Genomic DNA, 21,460 nt, shown 5'->3' with positions numbered 1-21,460 from the left:
CAGCGGTCACATGACTTCCGCTGACAGCAGAGACCGGGAGACTCATAGGGCGGCACCGCCGGGACCGAAAACAGGCAAGTACCCTTTGTTATATTGTTATCCGTCATTTGGCTCCAATTTTATAAATGTGCCTTTGTGAATGGACAACCCCTTTAAGTAGAACAGGAACCCTTTCAGTACAGAATACATTTGAAGCCCGCTTTCTATACATAGAGATATCCTGAAAACAGAGAATAAAAGCTGGACTGTGCAGAGAATATGAAAGCAAACCTTGTTGGCCGGCTAATGCAGCAGCCTGGAAATGTACGGTCATGGTAACACCCGATATATGCCATGGGAGGATCGACAAACATGCCAGCCTGCCTTAAACAAACTGATTTACTGAACCTTCCCGACTCCCAGCTGTGGTGACAGCAGCAGGCACGACACAAGGAACTAGTCAAACAGACCATTCATACATGCCTGCGGGCAGAGCAATAAAGCCCAGCGCCGTCCGCCGGCATTTATGGGAGCATCAATCAGCAGCTGTCACGACAGGATCAGCTACAAGGCCTTTGTATCCAGTAAGCAGACACAATGCAGGCGACAGAATGTGTAACCATGATATTACGTCTACAGTGACCCCAGGGCACCGGGGCAAGGGCATTGTGTACCGAGCTATCAGACCGGGAAACGACAGATCAGGATGGCACAAGAATAAGGTACCAACTCCAAGAGGAGACATGTACTAGCTTCCCATTCGGTAGAAATGTAACACTAACCACATTTACCATAAGAGAACAATTGTGCAGCGCCTTCAGAGTCCAAGTGGCAGAGCCTGGAGCTTCTCAGCAGCTATGGTGACATCTGCATAAATGTGTACCCGCTGCGGTCAGGTAGGACATACCAGTAGGTGGGTGCACTGGCAGCGTGATAGTATTACTTGATGCTGCATGGTTAGCCAACAGGAGAGTAATGGAATCCTGTGGCTGCCGCCTGTGGGTATTTAAGGGCCCCTTCAAAAGTGGCGAAAAATGATGTGGCACCAAAATCCGTATCAAAAGCTTGGAAAAAAAAATTGGCACAGACTTTGATGCGGACTTTGGCATGGATTTTCCCCTGCCGAAGGGTCGCACCATTTTCTGCTACGTATGAACGTACACTTTAGGGGTTGTATTGGGTATTGGACAGCATTTCCTTGATAGTATCACTGTGCCAAAAAGTATCAGTACTTACCCCTCCTCTGCCGCCATAATCCTGCGCTGCTGCCCTACTGTGGTCCCAGTGTTTATTAGGGCAGATGACATCAGCAGAAGTCAACTGACCTCATCAGCCAATCAGAGGATGCAGCATCACTGTTCCGAACGTCTGGCATCATGGCGCCAGGATGAGAGTACTGATATCAGAACGGGTGTTGATGCTGCAGTCAGGTAACTACGTCTAATATCATCTGCCACAACAAATACTGGGACCACAGTGAAGCCGCAACACAGGATCGTGGCAGCAGAGGTGAGGCAAGTACTAATCCTTTTGTTACTTTGGCTGCGTTCAGTGCATCCAGCACTGGCTGACACTCAGCGGCCTCAGCCAATCAGAGCAATCTGATGCTGGAGGCGGGGATTTCAATCCCTGTCACTAGCAATAGATGCTTAGTCGGCCATCACAGGTGCCCAGCAGCCTGCACAGAGCTCTGGAGAAGAGCGGCAGGGACCCGGACAGCGCCAGCTAGGGGAGTATTGATTTTTTTCCCCAGCATCCTTGGCTGCGTTTTCAGCTGTGCTGAAAATGCAGCCAATAGGTTGTCAAAAACGCACGACAACATTGGTGAAACCGCAGTAAACGTAACGTTTCTGCAAATGCCCATGTGAGGGAGGCCTTAGAGGTATGCTTTGAACAAGTGTTTAAAGGTAAACATCCCAAAAATGCTTTGGTGCAGCCAGCATTTGGCTATTAGATTTCTGGAAATCTCAGTATTGTCCCGCTTTGTTGCAGCAGTCACTTCCCCAAGAGCGACAATATGGTTACATTGAAGCATCTTTTGGCAGGTTCTATCAATAAGGGCTTCTTCCCATCAGGGCCGGACGTTCCGTTTGGAAGCTCTGTTGCTGAATTCTATTAAAGTCAGTTCCATCATATGGAATGGAGCAGGAAGATGCAGCCCAAAAGCATCAATGTGACCAAGGCCTCAGGAAGTTTCATCATCAGTTTCTGAGAAGCTGATTTCAGAAGTGAGGTCCTGCTGAGCGGCCCCGTTACCAGGAGCTCAGGAAACGAAGTTTAGAAAAGTTGGAACACTTTGTCTACTGCTCTAGCTTTTTATTTAAAGAGCAACTGTACTTTCTAAAGTCTTGTATAAACAAACCGGTAAATAACCTCACTCCCAATGACAGGACGGGGAACGCATTAACAAATGTCTAACAGAGAGCACTCACCTTTTCAGAGTAAACTGCCAAGCATTCTGGGAGTTCACCGCATCTGCGGAGAAATAAAGTGATGTCATTGTTTCAGTTTTTTAGGTGTGTTTCATTCATTCATTCATTTTTTTTTTTGCTTTGGAAAAACTGCACTTTTTTGGCATTTTGACACAGTGGGATCTTTCTGTCAACAACCCCCCCCCCCCCAAAACACTGCCCTATGTGTTTCGTCAATAGAAATATGTGAAAAGCCCTATAAAATGCTGTGCGTTTTTGGTAGTACCATTTTTTTCTCACTTGACTCTAAACAGTTTTTGAAAATCACAGTACACTGTTGACAAAAGTATTGGGACGCACATAGAAGGTGCTGAAATTAGATTTTGTTGACCTTTTTTAATCCAGTGCTGGGCCACCTGTGGCCCCAATGACTGCAGTAACCCTCCGGGGCATACTTTTCACCTAATGCCGATAGATATGTGGAGGGATTTGCCTCCATCCCTCAAGGAGAATGTCAGATAGAGATGTAGGGAATGTTGGGCGTGTTAGGCATTAGTGTTCTAGTTCATTCTCAAGACGATCGATGGGATTGAGATCCAGACTCTGGCCTGGCTAATGAAGTTTACAGACATTCTACTCCTCAGACCAAGCCTCAACAGTGTGTATGCCGATTGGTGGCTCAGGTGACATCCCACCATCGGACCCCATTGGATGTCTGTTAACATTCTGATGGTTCCTGTACTGGGATATGTCTGTGTGACACTCTCCTTTATACCTAATGCTCATATATCCGACTTGCAGATCCCATCGTCTGACCGCACAGCATCGGTGGGTGTCCCAATACTTTTGTCACATAGTGTACGGTCTGGCCTTTTCCCATAGGCTTCTCTATAGGAAAAAAGTGCCAAGAGAAGAACCTGTATATTGAAAATGGAAGTCAAAAGAAAAGCTTGTGATTTTTCTGGTGTTTTTTAATCCATGAAAAAAAAAAAAAAAAACACTTGCAGAGAAAAAATAAAAAGACACAATCTGTGGGTAACAACCCTGAGAGTTATTCCAAAATACTCAACTCCTAGTCAGAGGTTTATTCTGAACATTCTCTAATCATGGTGCTGCAGAAAAGTCTGCCCTAGAATATTGCTCTGGGGGCTTGTAACCGATGACAGGGCCTCATGGCGAGGAGTGTTAAGGCAGCAGTATGCAGCCCTAAGCTCTTGCTCATGACCGCTACCTAAACCATGTGGGTTCAATCCCCGCTTGGTTCAGGTAGCCGTCTTAAGGTCGACTCAGCCTTCCATCCTTCCGAGGTCGGTAAAATGAGAACCCAGCTTGGTGGGGGGTAATTAATAAATTGCCTGAAAGCGCTGCGGAATAAGTTGGCGCTATATAAATAACAAGTCTCTTACCCCCTTATAAAGCAGTCACACTTAGAAGAATATATAGCAAAACTAGCAGTTAAAGACATAACTAAATCAAGACTCCCAATGTAAAGTCTTAGGAAATGCTCTGGATATTAATAATTTTACACCGATTATAGTTAGACTTAAAACCACATCTCCAAGTCCCCCAATCCCGTTTTATGACACACGTAGCACATTATTGTACAAGCTGAAAACAATAAAAGCAAGAAGCATTCAGCTACAGACGTCAGATGCGATACTCAGATCGGGATGCCATAGTTAGCAGCAGGAGCCAAGAGGAAACACATGAAGAGAACAGTTCATAAGCAGAACCCAGGGAAACCAACGGTCTGATACAGGATCTCATGCCATGCACATGAAAGGCCAGCATCAGTTGGGGGTCAATCAACTACTTAAAAATGTCAATTCTGGGGTAACCTATATCTGACAGAGGGAAGGACGGTGAGAATCCCCTCTCACAATATATGGCCATTAAAGGGGATGTCCAATTACAGATTGGCGTTTTAAAATTAAGTCCAAATGAGTTAAAGCAACAAAGCAAATGGTATTTACCCATCCTCCGTGCCCACGATCCAGCACTGCAACTCTGCCATTCTCCTAGTGTCTCCTGGCATCAACAGCCACAACCTGGCCACCATGATGCTGCGGTCACCTGACTTTCGCTGTAAAGCCGTCGCACTGAACGTGTCGTCTGCCCGCCGCAGATTGCTAGATGTACATCTACTGAATGAGCACTTTACTAGAGGCCGCTGCCTTTTCTAGGTTGGCGTATGGAAATAAGGCGCATGACCCCGGAGTACAGCATACGATCAAGGCAGCAAAGCTTCTGTTGACCAGTTTCAGTGCAAATTCACATTAAAATGAGAAAATGTAACAATCTGAGTGACTTCCAACGAGTCCGGGTCATCGGTGCTAGTCTAGCCAAGGCCAGCATTTCATGAACTGCCAATCTTATGGGGTTTTCTCATAAATTGTGTTGAGAATATACCGAGAATGGTGTGATCGAGGAAAAACATCCAACGAGGGGATTATGTGGATGTAAGCAACGTGCCTAAGAAAGGGGTCAGATGAGGATGTCAAGAATTGTTCTGGTTGCAGAGTCAAGCAGGTGGATACAATGATGGTGCTTGCCTGGCACGGATGGCCTGTGACAGCAGATGTACAGTTTGAGTGCCATCGCTGTCTAAGACTGTGTTCATACACGCACCGAAAGCTGCCAAGTGTGAACGAACCCCCCAAGAGGAACAGAAAGCCATCGCTTGGATCAATGAACAATGGGAAAGCATTGCCTGGTCAAGGGAACCCAGATTTCTGTAGCAGCATGCTAATGGAAGGGTCAGAATTTAGCATGAGCAGCATGAATTGATGAACCCTTCCTGCCAGGTGTTGACAGTTCAGGCTGGTGTGGGCAATGTTTTTTGGCACACCTGGGTCCTCTGATACCTGTGAATGGACGCCATCATGAACTGCTGCCAATGTGAAGGTCAAAGGAGGTCCAACGCACTACTAGGTGGGTGTTACTACTAAGGGCTGATGCCCATGGCCGTACGCGCAAAACCCTGCGAGTCTTCCTGCTGCGCTCACACATTTTGCAGCCCTGGCACAGTGCATGCCCGTGAATCGCATGCGCAGTGTAATTTGATTATAGTTTTTAATCATGGAAATGCTGCCCATATGCAACGTGTTGTGTATAAACGGCTTATCACCCGCAGCCCGTACAAGTGTAGCATGCTGCAATTTATTCCTCTTGTGTATTGATACGCAGTGTCTACACAATGGTGTGCATGGATCAATGAAAAGTCCCTTGACCCCATTCACCACATATCACGTGTTCGTGCAGCGCAAGTGCAATATGCGGTGAAAACACAGTGGTGGACACGAGCCGTGGAGCGGACAATCAGGGGAGTTTTGTAGGTAAACAGTATGAGGCTACTTGCACACGGACAAATTTAAAGTTGCACCTGAGATTCTCAGGTGTGGCTCCCATCAGACAGCAGGACGCTGCGCACCTACATGTGCCATTCTCATCTGTAATTGGCCAGAACCAGCTGGGCACACGTGACGCACACATTCACACCCACCGCTTCCTTTCTGTCTGATTTTCCGGTCCAAAAGTTACATCTGTGTGCGAGTAGCTTAACTCGTATCTCATTCATTAAGCCCCGCCCCTTAGGAGTCCAGTGGGCGGTCCTACTCAACACCTTCCCTGCACATAAGTCACTGTAAGCCCCGCCTACCGGACTCCCAAGGATAAAACTCGAGATTGAAATGTCTAAATACAAGTTCTCTAGTTTGGTGGGAAAGTCTCAGTACAACAACCTGCCCGCTCGTCCTGCGCTACAACACGCTGCCCGAAGATAAAACGGCATGTACAACCTGGAAGGGCCCCCGAGCTGGTGGTAACGTCAGCGGAAGCAGAACCCGGCCGACCGGAGTGTCCTGTTAGGCTACTTTCACACAAGAGTGAATCTCGTTGCGAGGTGTACACACCTCACACGGTTATGAACTCCAGTCTTGTGCGTGGCATCATGCCCACCAGTGATCTTCTCCTTAATAGCTGGGGGGGAGAGTGGCATGTTCTATTTTTTCGAATTCCTTGGAACGCATCGCCCATTGATTTCAATGGGACCTGGAATGTCTCACGATGTGCAGGTGATGCGAGGTTTGCCACTGGGACTAACGGGAAACACTTGTGCCCCGCCATGGCACCGGCAGGGATAAAGCCTCTCTCTGTGACTAGTAAGGAGATCCTGGATGGGCATCGGGGTGACATGGCGGAGTGTCAGGTGCTGCCAGGTGGGCTATACAGAGGAGCCCTGCACTCTCTACAGGGCGGGCATGCTATGGGGGAAGGGCAGGAAAAGGTGCAAAGTGCAAACACACCACTGTGCACACAGCCACCATGCCAGCCAGTCCATGTATAACCAGCCCCACATCACAGCTGTGCCGGCGACCGAGCCCGCTGCAGGTCAGTGTGTCCGTGTACTGCCCTCCTCCGCCCTGACAGCCTCCTGCACTGCTCAACAACCCCCTTCTATAGACTACAGAGATGACATTGCTCGGACCTTACCTCACTCCGCCTCCTCTTCTCCCGGAGCCCCGGTCATGTCTCCCCTCCAGTTCTTCTTCCTGACAAGCAAAACACCAACGGCACCTGCCATAGGCCAACTCGGCACTACAAGCAAGCGCCGCCCTGATTGGTGTGCTGGCTGGCGTTCACGTCATCGAGAGAAAAAAAAATGGAACAGCTGTTTGCGTTACAAGCCTCGCTCTGAAGAGGAGCCCGCTGATTGGACATCAGTTTTGGGATACGTCATTGTTTTAGCGCTTGTTTTTTTTCTTCAATAACTTTATTGATCACGTTTCTAGGTAAGGTTTTTTACAAGGTTACTAGTGTGACATCCGTGCTTGTGGGAACATTTCCGGTTCCGGTCTGCTGTTAAAAAACATCTTCCCTAAAGCAGGGAGTATTTACAGGTAAGGTTACTAGTCGGTAGGTGGAGGGGGCGCTGTAAGTGATGCACCGGTGCGTGCTAGGTCACTGCAGGCAGCACCATCAGATCTGCCGAGCCTTCAGCAGTGTATTAGGTGTCATACAGATAGGACCTTATAACAACATGGTGCTACAGCCAATCTTATAGGAAACCTCTCAGTATAAGGCCGGCTGCACACAAGTGTAATTCACTGCGTGCCACAAGTATGCGATGACATGGCGTCCTTGCAGCGCACCAACGGTTGCCATGCTCTATCTTGGCGTGTGTGCGCTTAATATGCGCCAAATGGAATATGCCGCACTCTTTTTGTTGGTATGTCGCACAATATGTGTGATCAGCATCGTGGGACCGACCGCAGATTGGCACAGTATATGACGCATGGGAAATGCGCTGTAAGAACGCGGCCGTGTGACGGCGCCCTAAAGATGCTCGTACGCAGCCGGTTTACTTTTCCGTTGTCCAGCAGCAGAAACAATGGAGAATCGGAGGAGCTAGGACTGGCATATGCCGCTCGGATGGCGCTGAACACACCCCATTGATTATAATTGGGTCTGCTCAGGCTCTGGCATGCGGGGGGAAAGCTTCCTAGATGAAACAGCATGGCATGCTGCACAACTCTGTCCAAGATTTCATGCCAAATCTGCACCAAATGCACCAACCAGAAACTGGCAATGCTGGACTAGGGGGGGCAGCGAATAAACTCCCTTGACTGTAATGGGGTCTGCTCAGATTCTAGCATGAATTAGTGCGCTATGTTGCGCTATTGTATTTGGGATTTCATGCTGGATTGGCACTGAAGGATGCAAATGGAACATTGGCAGTGCCAGACCTGGATGATGCCGAGCGGACCCCAGTGACTATAATGTGGTCTGTTGGGGTTCTGGCATGCAAGGAGGAAATTTCCTGGATGAAATTGTGCAGCATGCTGTGCTATTGGATGTCCATCAGAGGCACCAAACATAAAACTGCAAGGGCCGGACCAGGAGGATGTCGAATGGAACTCATTAAGTATAATGGGCTCCTTTAGGGTTTTACCATGCATAGAGAAATTTTCCCGAATGAAATGGCGCAGCATGTTGTGGGCGCTACAATGAGGTGCCCCCACAATCTGACAGATTTGGAGCGCTTTTGCAAGGAAAAGTGGGAAAAAGTCAAAGGCTACATCAACAAAGTATTCGTTTTAACGGGTGCATGTTTATGCAGCCACATTATTTTTGTGTTTGTTTGTTTTTCCACCCTAAGGCCGGCTGTCCACGGGCGTTGCGGTATCCCATGGCGGATCTCCACCACGGGAGCCGCCGCCTAGGAACAGGAGCCACAGACGAATCTCCGCCGGTCAGCCTAATCTAAAAGATAGGCTGGGCGCGGAAAATCGGGGTAATTCGCAGCATGCTGCACATTGCCAGCCGCGAGCAGAGAATCACAATAATTCTCCGCTCGTGGACAGGGGTCGGTGCTTTCCATAGCAATGCTATGGAAAGCTTCAGCCAGCGTGATTCGCCGGCAGTTTACCGCCGTCGAAATCATGCCCGTGGACAGGGGGCCTTAGGCTGGGGTCACACGAGACAGATTTTCAGCGGACTGGCCGCACCGCAAAAGTGCAAGATTTCTGCGGGGTAAGCGCAACTTCAAAACCTGCGGCCTTTAGCATTAACAAGCAAAAGTGACCGATAAATGTTTGGTCTAAAGACGAGCGAATGACTAACGGGAATCATCCACTTCTCGCTCGTCATTCATCTTATGCAGGCATAGAAATCATCGTTGGCTCATTCACTTCTCATCCGCCGAACGAGTCAATGATGAATCTGCCTGTCTGAACGGGCTGGACGAGGGCCAACGAACCGGCGGTGACGTCACCGGCTCCTTCACTCGTGCGGACGAGAATCATCCAGTCTAAAAGCATTCTTCGTTACAGCTGATGGCAGCAGAGCGGTCGTGTACTGCTGTGCCCGCAGGCCGTATGGCTTATGTGCCTTACAGGCTCCGTTGGGCGCCGTAGATATGGAGATTCACTTGCTTAGCTTTTCTTTCCTGGAAATAATGCTACTAAGTTCCAATTTCTAAAAGTAACCGGACATAAATGAACAATTGCCGTATGTCTCTGTGTGGCAGACATACACTACAAGTGCCTACAAGTTCCAGCAGCGCTTTGACAGTGTGTGACCGTTGCTGTGTTCCTGTTCTGCCCAGCAGAAATAATCTATGCCCACTTCTGCAGGAAGAGATGGCGCTTGATTCTCTTACACTATCCACCTTAATTGTGTTTGGTTGCTGAAAGTAAAGGACAGGGAGCAAAATTGCATTTTCGCCTCATTGGTGAATTTTCATGCAGCATCCCCCCCCCCCCCCCCCCCCAGAAAAAAAAACACCTACTACATCAGCTCAACCAATCCTCCCCATATTCTCAAACTAGTAATACAGTAGTAGTCCCCATGGTGCCACTGTGCCAATGGCCACAGGTGATTGATGCCTGTGTAGCTGGGGTGTTCTGTTATTGATGAGAACAGCTCATGTTTCAGTGCAGGGATGGTGGGTGTATATGCCGAAATATTCCTACCTGCTGACTGAGGAATAGTCCACCAGTGAGCACAGCGGAAGTATCGCGTGATTACGCGTCATTGGCCACCGCGTCATGCGCTGCACTGCGCAGACTCGCCGAACGGGACTCGCGCGGCGGATCCGAAGAGGTGAGTATGGGTTCTTTGTGGGGCGCCGTGTCGGACTCTGCTGCGATATTCCGCTGGCAGAGTCTGCCACGCCCGTGGGTATGGGGCCTAAGGGCTAATGCTTACAGATGGATTATCGCTGCGGAATTCACGGCCAGACGCCCGCCACAAATACCGCAGCAATGACCGTCCATAGACATGCTGTGTTAAAAGATTCACCCCAGCCCACGAGCGGAAATCAACTGTGATTTTCCATTTGCAGGGGAGAATCGCAGCTGGTCCTATTTTGTGAGGAAAATCGCACTGACGGCTTCCATTGCAGTCAATGGAAGCCATCCGTCCTGCGATATTCCACGCTGTAAGCACTGTGGAAGAACCACGAGAATCCACGTCACAGCCCAGCACTGCCGCATCATGCCCTGCATTGCGCATACTTGCCGGGCAAGATACTTGTGGCGGATCAGGACAGGTGAGTATAGTCTCTAGGGGGTGCCGGGTCTGATTCCACTGTGAGATTTCGCAGGCGGAATCCCATCCGGCTGTGGGCATTAGGTGTTATACAAATACATAACTTGTTACGGCTCTAGTATTGACTGCTAAAACTTAGCACCTGCAGTGACGTCGGTCTCTCAGGCAAACCTGTACTCGAGTCAATCGCTGTTTACTAATTCTCTCAGGTCATTCATTGGTAATCTGTAAAGTCTTCCTGAGATTAGTTAAGGTTTACATATATTTACACGCAACAATTATTGCTCAAAATTCGTTCAAATGATGGCAAATGAGCGATAATCATTGTGTGCAAACATGGCTATTATTCACTTTTCGTCTGAACGATGATTTTAAGGTGAGCTTAAAATTAGAGATGAGCGAACGTACTCGGTAAGGCCGATTTCGCAATCGAGCACCGCGATTTTCGAGTACTTCACTACTTGGGTGAAAAGTACTCGGGGGCGCCGTGGGTGAGCGGGGGGTTGCAGAGGGGAGTGGGAGGGAGAGAGAGAGAGCTCCCCCCTGTTCCGCGCTGCTACCCCCCGCTCCACCACGCCGCCCCCCGGCGACCCCCGAATCTTTTCACCCGAGTAGTGAAGTACTCGAAAATCGCGGTGCTAGATTGCGAAATCTGCCTTACCGAGTACGTTCGCTCATCTCTACTTAAAATCCATCGTTCAGCCGGAGAGAGATGACCGGGACCACACGCTGTGTTCTCAGTGGGTGCTGGAGATTACATTGTATTCTGCTACAGCCCGTGCAAGAACAATGCAGCCTAGTTTACATGCTGGGCTCTGCAAACAGCTCCCAGAGGCTCCTTTACACGCAAAAGATTATAAAGTGTTAATGGACCTTAGTGTGCATTACCACTTTATGCAAAATGATCGCTAAAACTGTCAATCTTTCAATCATTTGATATCACAATATCACAAGATGATATTCAAATACAATGGTTTCTCTCACAATACCTCAGTGCTAATTATCTGTGACTACTTGTATGCTGTAACTCTTGCATACTACTTGGCCCCATGATCATACGCTGTTAATAGGATGGCCTGGGAAGAAACAGGATTTAGTAGTACCAAATTCTGTTTATTCTGCACAATTTAGTAGCCTCTGCCAGTTAGTAGGGGGAACAATGCATAACTTTGCTCCGTTTAATAGTGCTGGGAACCATAGCAATTCTATCCAGATGGAATAGGATTGTCTAACGCAGACAGCCCTTTTAAGAATACCTTTCATCCATTTCTTGATAGCAACCAGCCTGGCCACCATTGCATCACCGTCAGGGTTTCCTTTTTTATCTGTGTTTCTTAGATACCAGCATGGTAAATTAGTTTAACCCCCTCACGACCAAGGACGTAAGGGTACATCCTAGGGCATCGGGGTATGTATGAATAGAGGTCAAGGGGCCACCTCTCTTCATACAGCGCGGGTGTCAGCTGTTTATTACAGCTGACACCCGCGGGCAATAGCTGCAATCGCCTGTACGGCTGATCGCGGCTATTAACCCTTTAAATGCCGCTGTCAATTCTGACAGCGGCATTTAAATCTCCCAAATGATGTTCGGGGGTCCCGTATGGCCCTTCCCCCCGCGGTGAGATCGGGGAAGCCATGTAGGTGTCATACTGCAGGAGCGATCAAAGCATCGCATGTTGTAGTCCCCCAGGGGGGCTTAAAAGAAAAGTTTTTAAAAGAAAATAAAGATTAATAAAGTTTTGTAAATTGTAAAAAAAAATAATAAAAGTTTAAGTCGCCCTCCCCCTTTTGCCATATCTATAATTAGAAAATCTAAATCACAAAATAAAAATACATATCTGGTATCGCCGCGTCCGTAAAAGTCTGATCTATCAAAGTAGCACATTATTTACCCCGCACGGTGAATGATATCTGAAAAAAAAAAATAAAGAACGCCAGAAATGCACTTTCAGTCACCCTGTCTCCCAGAAAAAAACGCAATAAAAAGCGATCAAAAGTCGTATGTATTCTGAATTAGTAGTATTGGAAACTACGGAACATTTCGCAAAAAATGAGCCCTCGCTCAACTACGTCGACGGGAAAATAAAAAAGTTATTGCGCACAGAAGATGGCGGCAGAAAATAAATGAAAAAATTAAATGTCTTTGAAAAAAAAAAAAGCAGTACAGTAAAAAAAAAACAAAAAAACATTAGTTTGGTATCGTAGCAATCGTACTGACCCATAGAATAAAGTTATCATGTCGCTTTTGTTGCAGTTTGTTATTTAGGCACAACGATTATTGCTCAAAAGCCGTCTTTTGAGCGATAGTCGTTGTGTCTGACTGCACTGACATCGTGCAGTTTTCGTCAAGCCGTCGCTGATCGTTGTCTTTCAACATGCTGGAAGACAATGATGGGATTCACAGCGGGATACAGCTTATACCATTGTTTCAGCTGTATTCCGCTCCCTGATGACAGACTGGGTATGAAGAACAGAGCGGTCCAGCTGTATAACAGCCGGGCGCTCCGAGCAGGGAACAACTGGATATCAAGACAAGCAGAGACACCCCGCTCGTCTTCTGCATCCTACACTGCGAGCGCTCGGCTATATAACAGCCGGGCACTCCGAACAGGGAACAGCTGAATGCAGAAGACAAGCGGGGACACTGCGCTTGTCTTCTGCATCCTCCAGAGCGCAAGGTGATCACTCAGCGTTTGAGCGATGATCTTGCGCTGTACATTTCAGCGATAATCGTTATCTAAATGGGCCTTTACATAGAAAATTAAAACCGGTTTCCGTGTGTAACAAGGGCGCTCTTGACATTCTTAACATTTAGAGAACATGATCAGTAAAATGCGGTAGATAAAGAGAAATGCATTATCAGTAACGCACCTTCGTTCCATTATATGCAGAGACAAAACTAAGTCTACTTCTATCTGTCACAGGTATGGGCCACGGACATGAAGGCCACGGCCATGAGGGCCACGGGCACGGGAAGATGCCCATACCAGATTACACAAAATGGAAAATAGAGGGAACCCCTCTGGAAAGTGTCCAAAAGAGGCTTGCTAAGAAGGGACTGAGGGACCCGTGGCTGAGGTAACATTCAGACCGTACATTATACTGCACGTAGTGTATGGAGCAGACAAGGAAAATCCAAGAGCAAATCCTCTTGCAGCATTCTGGAAGTCCCTGCGCCTAACAATAATGTAATGAGGATTTCCTCATCGTTATCTGGAAACCTGTGACTCAGTTTGGCAAATAGGATATTTAGTAATCCGTTTACATATGAAAATAGTTACCAACATTGCAATTCCAAATCACGAGTATTTTACCCCGCCTCTACCCTGCAAGCCCCCCAGACCACAAAAAAAGTGCTCTTAGCGGATTGAAGGTAAACTCTGATAAAAGTGAAATAGCCCATCTAAATGCACCTCCCTCCTTAATATAATTAGTGGAATTGAATTTTGGCTTTCAACATGGAGTCCATTATATTCCTTACCTGGGAGTTACCCTGACCACCTCCTTGTCCACTCTTTATAAATGGAATTATCCCCCTTAATTAGGAAGCTTTCTTTAGAGTTCCTAAAATGGTAGGACCCGCTACTGTCCTGGATGGGAAGGGTTCACACAGTCATCTGCTTCCACGTATATTATATCTTTTTCGTACTCTGCCTATCCCAGTCCCCATGGTCGTCCTAATTAATCTTCAGAGACTTATTTTCCAATTTATTTGGGACAACGAACACCCGAGAATTAAAAATAGCGTAATGCACTTTCATAAAAGATAAGGGGGTCTTTCAGTCCCAAATGTAATAAAATATTACATGGCAGCTAGAACTGCCCCTTTTTTTTTTTAAATCTTTTTTTTTCTAAATTGCTGATTTAAAGTCCTGTAAATTTTTTATTTTTCTATGTACGAAGTTCTATAAGGGCTTATTTTTTGCGCGAAGAGCTGTAGTTTTTATTGGTACCATTTTGGGGAATATACAGATTTTTTGATCACTTTTATTGCGTTTTTAGGGAGGCAAAATGGTAAAAATTAGCATTTTGCCTCAGTTTTTTAGCGTTTTTTTAACGCTTTTTTTCACTGCACAGTCAAAAGCATGTGTAGCTTATTGTACGTGTCGTTACGGACGCGACAATATCAAACGTGGGGTTTTAACTTTTTTAACCTTTTTTTTATGCTAATATGCATAAAAGCATAAAAAAGGGTTTTGCAACTTTTTTTTTACATTTTTCTTTTTTATTCTTTTTTCATTTCTTTTTTTTTTTTTTTTTTTTTTTACACATTGTGTCCCTCTGGGGGACTTAAAGCACAGCACTGATGATCGCTCTGATAAGGCATGGCAGGGCTACTGCCCTGCCATGCCTTATTGCTTATACAGCGATCACAGGCTATGGCAATACAGGACGCGATTATATCGCGAGAGTCCGGTGACGTCACAGATTGCGGCAGGGAAGGGTTTAACAGTGGTGGGGCGCATCTCTATGACTGACAGCCGGCTCCCGCTGCGGGATAGTGCGAGATCATAAGTTATCTCGCATTATCCCCAGGATTTAAGTTGACGCTCTGTTGCGGGAAGTACCCCGCTGCCAGGACGTAAACTTACGCCCTGGAGCGGGAAGGGCTTAAATACAATGTTTATACTAAGCCCTCTAGGTTGCTACTCCTGGTACCAAATGTCAGATTCCCTCCTAGCCTGGACCTAGTTCATTTCCAGTGGTGAAAAATTAATGAAGTAACAAGCCTCCATCATTTGGTAGAGGGTTCCCACCTACTAACAATAATATTTTGTTTCAGAGGTTTTACAGAGGGGGGAACTCGGCTACACATTTGCTGGACTTGTCCTGAGGCGCCCCGGCTATAGACTCAGCTGCATGGGCTACTTCATAGACTTTTTATAGATAGGCCCATTTCAAAAATCTCCATCAGTATTTCTCCTAGGAGATCGTCAACCAATGGTAAACTATCAGGTGCATAAATTGATTCAGATCATGTGTATGGCAGCTGGGTGGGAACAGCCGCGTCTCTCTTTTCAAGACATGTTGATTAGAATCTCGCAGATTGCATTGTATGAAAGGATACATGCTATTGGGTCAAATACGCTAGAAACGTGTGGGGACAATGAATGGAGCTAGTAGATATCCCGGGACTCATATCCCTAGGATATGACCTAGAACGACCTTATTGAACGATTCCAGATTGAAACCTGCTGAACGGATTAACCCTTTCCAATCCAATTTGTATCCTGGTTTTCCTAGGGGGCTTACTCTTTTTCTGCCGTTGTACAACGGCGAGGAACAGTAGTTCAGAAAGCGCCTTAGGGATTGTCAGTGGGTTGTTAGCTTTAGCATATTAAATTCTCTAAAGCCAGGGAGAGCTGCAAAGACAATTAGGGGGGGTTCTCAAAAGAGAATACCCCCCCAATAAGAGATACAATAAACCGTATTTAAAGAAAAATGTCTGCGCTCTTAGAATATGTAAGGCCTATCTTAGGTGTCTTTTTGGCAATCTTATGGAAGGAAGGAACGGCATTTACTCAGGAGGAGGGGGGTATGACCAGCAAAAAGCCCCCTCCTTGAAGTGTTAACTCCTCAATTCGTCCAAATGGTAGTCACATCTCAAACTCCAATAGGTTCAACCTATTCTTTATTCCAAATGGTAATATAGTTGGCAACGCGTTTCTGTGCACACAGGCACCTTCCTGAAGCCAATATTTCCATATATATATATATATATATATATATATATATATAATATATATATTAGTAAAATAGCTCTTACACTTTATATACAACGGCGCTATCTGCTGGCTAAAGCCAGTACTGCATGAGGTGACACCTTGGATAGGCTTTGACAGCAGAGAGGCTGGCAATCTACAGTAAGAGAGCCCTGATGGACGTCTTCCAACATCAGAGCTGTACAGCCTTAAATCATAATGTCTTCAGACGTCAGTGGATTGGAAAGGGTTAAGCTACTTAATAAAAAGATGACCTTAGTTTAGTTTGGTTAAGTGTTTTATTGTTGATATATACTATAAAGCGCAATATATATCTTAAATGTGAGGCAAAATAACTAACGGAGAAGTATTTCAGAATTGCGTGTGTAATTTTTTTCCCCCAAAGCTATTACAAAGCAAATCAGATTTTGTAGCCCCCTGCGTGGGGATCAATGTTGCATAATTGATACTTGTTCCAGTTTTGAAAATGTTATCCCTTCTCCTCCGGATCCTCTGCTGTGTCTGACAGTTGGGGACCCGACCTGCTTGATTGCAGGAACTTTAATCCCGCGCCGTATTTCTACTATCGGCCAGGATTAAAGCCGTATGTTTACTGTGCTTAGTCCTAAAGGGGTTATTTTAAAAAAATATTGAATTTTTTGCACTTTAAGATGCATCTGACTACAGGATGCACCCAGACTTTAGACGTCAGAAAACGGAGAGGGATTAATGCCTCTAAACTTGATCTCCAAAGTCAGAGTCCCATGCAATGGCAGGAAGTGGGTTTCCATGGGATTCGTAAGGACAGGAGACTTAGAACTTAGACATTAGAATGGTGAATTCTTCTATATTTTTCAAGAGACAAAGAAAGAACAAACCTTGGAGGAATCTTCTGGGGAGGTCTGCCAACGATAACTCAGGTTATTTGCGAGTTATCATAACTTTTTAATGTGGAAGAGGCTTCAATCCAGGCAGACCTCTTAGGTAAACAAGTGTGGAGGAAGCCTGGGGGGTCCATGCTGCCTTTATGTTGCTCCATAGTATGCTGTTGGGTGATTGGTCATTCAACGCTGGTTACATGAGAGCAGCACCTTGGGTTGTCCACTTGTTCCTGCTGAAGGAGAATTCAGGAGCAGGATGGTGCCAGATGCGACACGGGGTTGGCCTGCTGATAAGTCCAGTGAGGAGGATCAGATGGTACACTGAGGTGAGGGCTCGTCTTGAAAAGGCAGAGAGAGGTATCTGATGGGGTAGGTAGCTCCAGGGAATGCTTCTTTGCTGGCTGCTAATGATAAACAGTGTCAATAGAGCAAGATGGCAGTTCTGGGCAGTCAGGCGCAAATTATGGAGGCAGTTTTTGTTTCCTCGGCCATGCAAAGTGCTTTATGAACACTCTGCCCAGATAATAAGGAAGTGGTCAGGGGGGTCTGGCACTGTCCCTTCCACCAAGCTCTCCTCTTTCCCTCTTGATTCTGGAGTATTTGATGCAGGAACTTTTAAGCAAGATTTTTTTCTTTTGCTACAAAGTGAGTCTTGGTGTACAAAATATACAGTAATTTCTCATGTGCCCATTGGATATTGATTGCTGTGGGGTTTAAGCTACTACCCCCAAGGATCACAAGAGTCCATCATGTGAATGGAGTGGTGGTACGCATGCGTGACCACTGCTCCATTCAGTTCTGTGGAGCAGATTGGCTTAGCTGAGCTCTGCACTTGGCAAAATCCATAGACACAGACTAGAGCCATGCTGACACATACATACCATGCATTCAGTGGACTCCAGGTGCGCTGTCCTTGTGAACCCTGGAGGTCCAAGTGGAAGGACCCCAGTGATCAATCATTTATCATCAATCCTGTGGATGGTGATAAATTATTTTGGTGGGATAACTCTTTTGAATTGACACTAAACCACACACCTTCATTTCAACATGCCAGCCAAAACCCAGATGTTATTTCCCCCTCGTTGATTTGCATTTTTAGTGTTGTCTGGTTTAAAATGAGGTTGTAGAATCATAGAAGGGTAGGGTTGGAAGGGGCCTCCAGGGTCATCGGGTCCAACACCCTGCTTAGTGCAGGATTTACTAAATCATCCCAGACAGATGTCTGTCCAGCCTCTGTTTGAACACTTCCATTGAAGGAGAACTCGCCACCTCCCATGGTAACCTGTTCCACTCATTGATCACCCTCACTGTCAGAAAGTTTTTTCTAATATCTAATCTGTGTCTCCTCCCTTTCAGTTTCATCCCATTGCTTCTAGTCTTTCCTTGTGCAGATGAGAATAGGGCTGTTCCCTCTGCACTGTGACAGCCCTTCAGATATTTGTAGACAGCTATTAAGTCTCCTCTCAGCCTTCTTTTTTGCAAGCTAAACATTCCCAGATCCTTTAACCGTTCCTCATAGGACATGATTTGCAGACCGCTCACCATCTTGGTAACTCTTCTCTGAACTTGCTCCATTTTGTCGGTCTTTTTTAAAATGGGGTGCCCAGAACTGGATACAGTATTCCAGATGAGGTCTGACTAAGGAAGAGTAGAAGGGGATAATTACCTCACATGAGCTAGACTCTATGCTTCTCTTAATACATCCCAGAATTGTGTTTGCCTTTTTGGCTGCTGCATCACACTGTTGACTCATGTTCAGTCTATGATCTATTAGTATACCCAAGTTTTTTTCACATGTGCTGCTTAGCCCAATTCCTCCCATTCTGTATGTGCTTTTTTCATTTTTCTTGCCCGGATGTAGGACTTTGCATTTCTGTTAGTCGCTGCCCACTGTGCAAGCTTTTCTAGATCTTTTTGAATACTCTCTCTATCCTAGTGTTAGCTACCCCTCCTAACTTTGTGTCGTCAGAAAATTTGATCAGTTTCCCATTAATTACCTCCTCCAGATCATTTATAAAAATGTTGAACAACACTGTGTCTAGGACAGAGCCTTGTGGTACCCCACTTCAGGGATTAGGTGAAGTGGCCTAATCCCTCTCAGCCAATTAACAGCTCTGAATGGATCATGAGATGCAGTCTGTGACTTCTGTTATTGAGGAGTCCTTAAATGTAGGTCAGATAATCCTTTTTAGAACTTTGATGTTCTAATTAGAAGAGGTCAGACATAATGACATGGGCATTGTGTGTAGATATAGGAGGGAAAATGCTTGCCAACTGCTGCCCTTTCAATAAAGGCCCCTTTACACGCAATAATTACAGCTCAAGATTCGTTCAAAGGCCAAAAATGAGCAATAATCGTTACATGTAAACGCGGGCAGTCATGCACTATTCGTTCAATTATCGTTGGCCAAGGTTTTTAGGCTGGCATACAATCCATCGTTTCGCCACGGGAAATTAGTTCGGTTTGAATGCAGTTCATTCAGTCCGTAACAATCGCCTTAACACACGCCCAGCTGAGCAAACAACTCGTGGAGAAAAACACAGATGAGTAAAGCAATTAATTTGTTATTCACAAATGTCGACAGCTGGCTTGAAGTTTGTTCAGTCGTGCGGTTGTTTAGGGATTGCGGCCGAAAATCGCATGAATGGGAAAAAGCCACGTCCAAGTCGCTGCTACATCTTTTGTTTTCTCGGCCCTTCACACGGCTAGGCTGTGGCATATATACACTGCAGCCAGGAATTCCATGGGCCAGGTGAAGAGACCTTAGCACTGCTATGGTCTCTCCCCCTCCCCTTGCCAGCTGATGGCGGCAATAGAAGCTTATGGGAGCTGCTGGTAAGGAGAGGGGGAGGGACTTTATCAGCGCTTGCCATGCTAAATTCCCTCCCCATCCCTCCATAGCCTACGGGAGCTGCTGGGAGGGTAAGGGACTTTAGCAATGCAAGCCGCTGCTAAACTCCCTCCCTCTCTCTTTTCTGACAGCTCTTATAGGCTCCCATAGGAGTCTATGGGAACGGCCTGCGTATTCCTGCAAAAATAGGACAGTTCCCATCTTTTCCGATGTCGCGTAAATGTGGCCGGCCAGAATTCACACCGCGTGCTCTCTAATCTGGCTGATTTTACACACAAATGCATTGGAATCCGATGGTTCAGATGGTCGCGATTCTCGGGCCGGCTTTTGTTTGCGACAAAGTAGCCACGATAAAACGCTTGTGTGAAAGAAGCCTCGAGCCATTATCTGTGCGTGTTAAAGGGCCTTAACTGTTCCTCTTCGTTGGTCAATGTGTGTGTGTGTGTGTGTGTGTGTGTGTGTGTGTGTATGTGTATATATATGTGCATCTAATATAAATATAATTTTTTTTTAAATTTCTTTCTTTTTTTTTTTTCAGGAATGAAGCTTGGAGGTACATGGGAGACTTTGCTAAACCAATTACAATAGGCAACGTTATCTTCAGAGGATTCAAATACGGGTTTGCGGCTTTTGTTGTGGCACTTGGTATAGAATACGCTTTCTTTCCTCCCAAGAAAAATGATGGTCACCACTAAGCAAGGTGCAAGGCAGGACCCACTGGCTGTTTGTAAATCTGTAACTTCATTAAACGTCTCTTGTTCTAAATGACACCTTTAGTATTTTCATTCTATTGTATGAATCTGTGACTGGTTAGTATATACGGGGTTGGCCAGCACCATACTCTTATGAAAGCTGTGTAAAAGAAAATCTTTGGGGGTGTGGATTGTAAATGGCGGTGTGAGCAGTGTTTATCATGAGCTTCCGCTATACAAGGCTTCTACTATAATACCGTGTTTCCCTGAAAATAAGACATAGCATGATTTTCCAGAATTTTTGAGGATGCAAAATGATTTTTTAGGCTTTTTGAGGATGCTTGAAATATAAGCCCTACTCCAAAATGAAGCCCTTCAAACAGTTAACAAAAAAATTCAATTTAAATAGTGTCCAGGCAGCTATACATGTAAAAAGTTAAACCTTTTTGAACAAAAATTAATATAAGACACTGTCTTATTTTCGGGGAAACACGGTACCAGACGAATCCCCAATAACAAGAGACTGGCCCAAGACACGATGAGCCGTGGAGGAGGGTAAGCCAGACCCCAATTGGATTGATCTCCTCTTCAGTACTCCGAGTGCGCCAGTCCCGGCACCCAAGATGGTACCGCCGAGTGAGTGTTTCGCACGGGAACTCGGCGGTGCGCTCCAGTCTAAGACTCCTGAGTGCAATTCGCACCAGTACAGCGGACAGGAGGGAGATTCCCCTCTCATGCTGGACCCCGCCATCCCCTGCTCTGACATGACCCTCCCTCATGGGCCTCCTCCCCAGACGGAACCGGTGTCTCTGGACTTGCCTGCAGTATGGTGAACCGCAAAGAGAGATCAGCTGGTTCAACAGTAGTCTTGGGGGGAGACACTGATAATAAGGA

The 21,460-nt window shown here is 46.2% G+C and overlaps 2 protein-coding genes across 3 annotated transcripts in view; one reads left to right on the top strand and one right to left on the bottom strand.

Moving 5' to 3' along the window:
• HYCC2 (hyccin PI4KA lipid kinase complex subunit 2) overlaps nt 1-7,020 on the bottom strand; it is a 71,495-nt gene extending 64,475 nt beyond the window's left edge. For both annotated transcript variants that reach the window (XM_066575446.1, XM_066575447.1), the window contains exons 1-2: nt 6,882-7,020; nt 2,412-2,454 (exon numbers count right to left, since the gene is read on the bottom strand). The gene's annotated coding sequence lies outside the window, so the exon portion shown is untranslated. The remainder of the gene's footprint in view (nt 1-2,411; nt 2,455-6,881) is intronic.
• Nucleotides 7,021-7,169: 149 nt separating this feature from the next.
• NDUFB3 (NADH:ubiquinone oxidoreductase subunit B3) lies at nt 7,170-20,642 on the top strand. Its single transcript, XM_066575448.1, has 3 exons — nt 7,170-7,288; nt 13,364-13,517; nt 20,413-20,642. The coding sequence occupies exons 2-3, from the start codon at nt 13,366-13,368 to the stop codon at nt 20,567-20,569; spliced, it is 309 nt and encodes a 102-aa protein (XP_066431545.1). The 5' UTR covers nt 7,170-7,288; nt 13,364-13,365; the 3' UTR covers nt 20,570-20,642.
• Nucleotides 20,643-21,460: the final 818 nt, after the last annotated feature.

The sequence above is a fragment of the Eleutherodactylus coqui genome, chromosome 8 (genome assembly GCF_035609145.1).
Source record: "Eleutherodactylus coqui strain aEleCoq1 chromosome 8, aEleCoq1.hap1, whole genome shotgun sequence".
NCBI classification, from domain to species: domain Eukaryota; kingdom Metazoa; phylum Chordata; class Amphibia; order Anura; family Eleutherodactylidae; genus Eleutherodactylus; species Eleutherodactylus coqui.
This window is presented reverse-complemented; position numbering and strand designations above follow the sequence as displayed.

What these genes read in the sequence shown, in the direction of transcription:
- NDUFB3 (XM_066575448.1), top strand. Translation starts at nt 13,366, where the DNA reads ATGGGCCACGGACATGAAGGCCACGGCCATGAGGGCCACGGGCACGGG. An exon ending in CTGAGGGACCCGTGGCTGAG is followed by an intron (nt 13,518 to 20,412) that starts GTAACATTCAGA and finishes TTTTTTTTTCAG; the next exon opens with GAATGAAGCTTGGAGGTACA.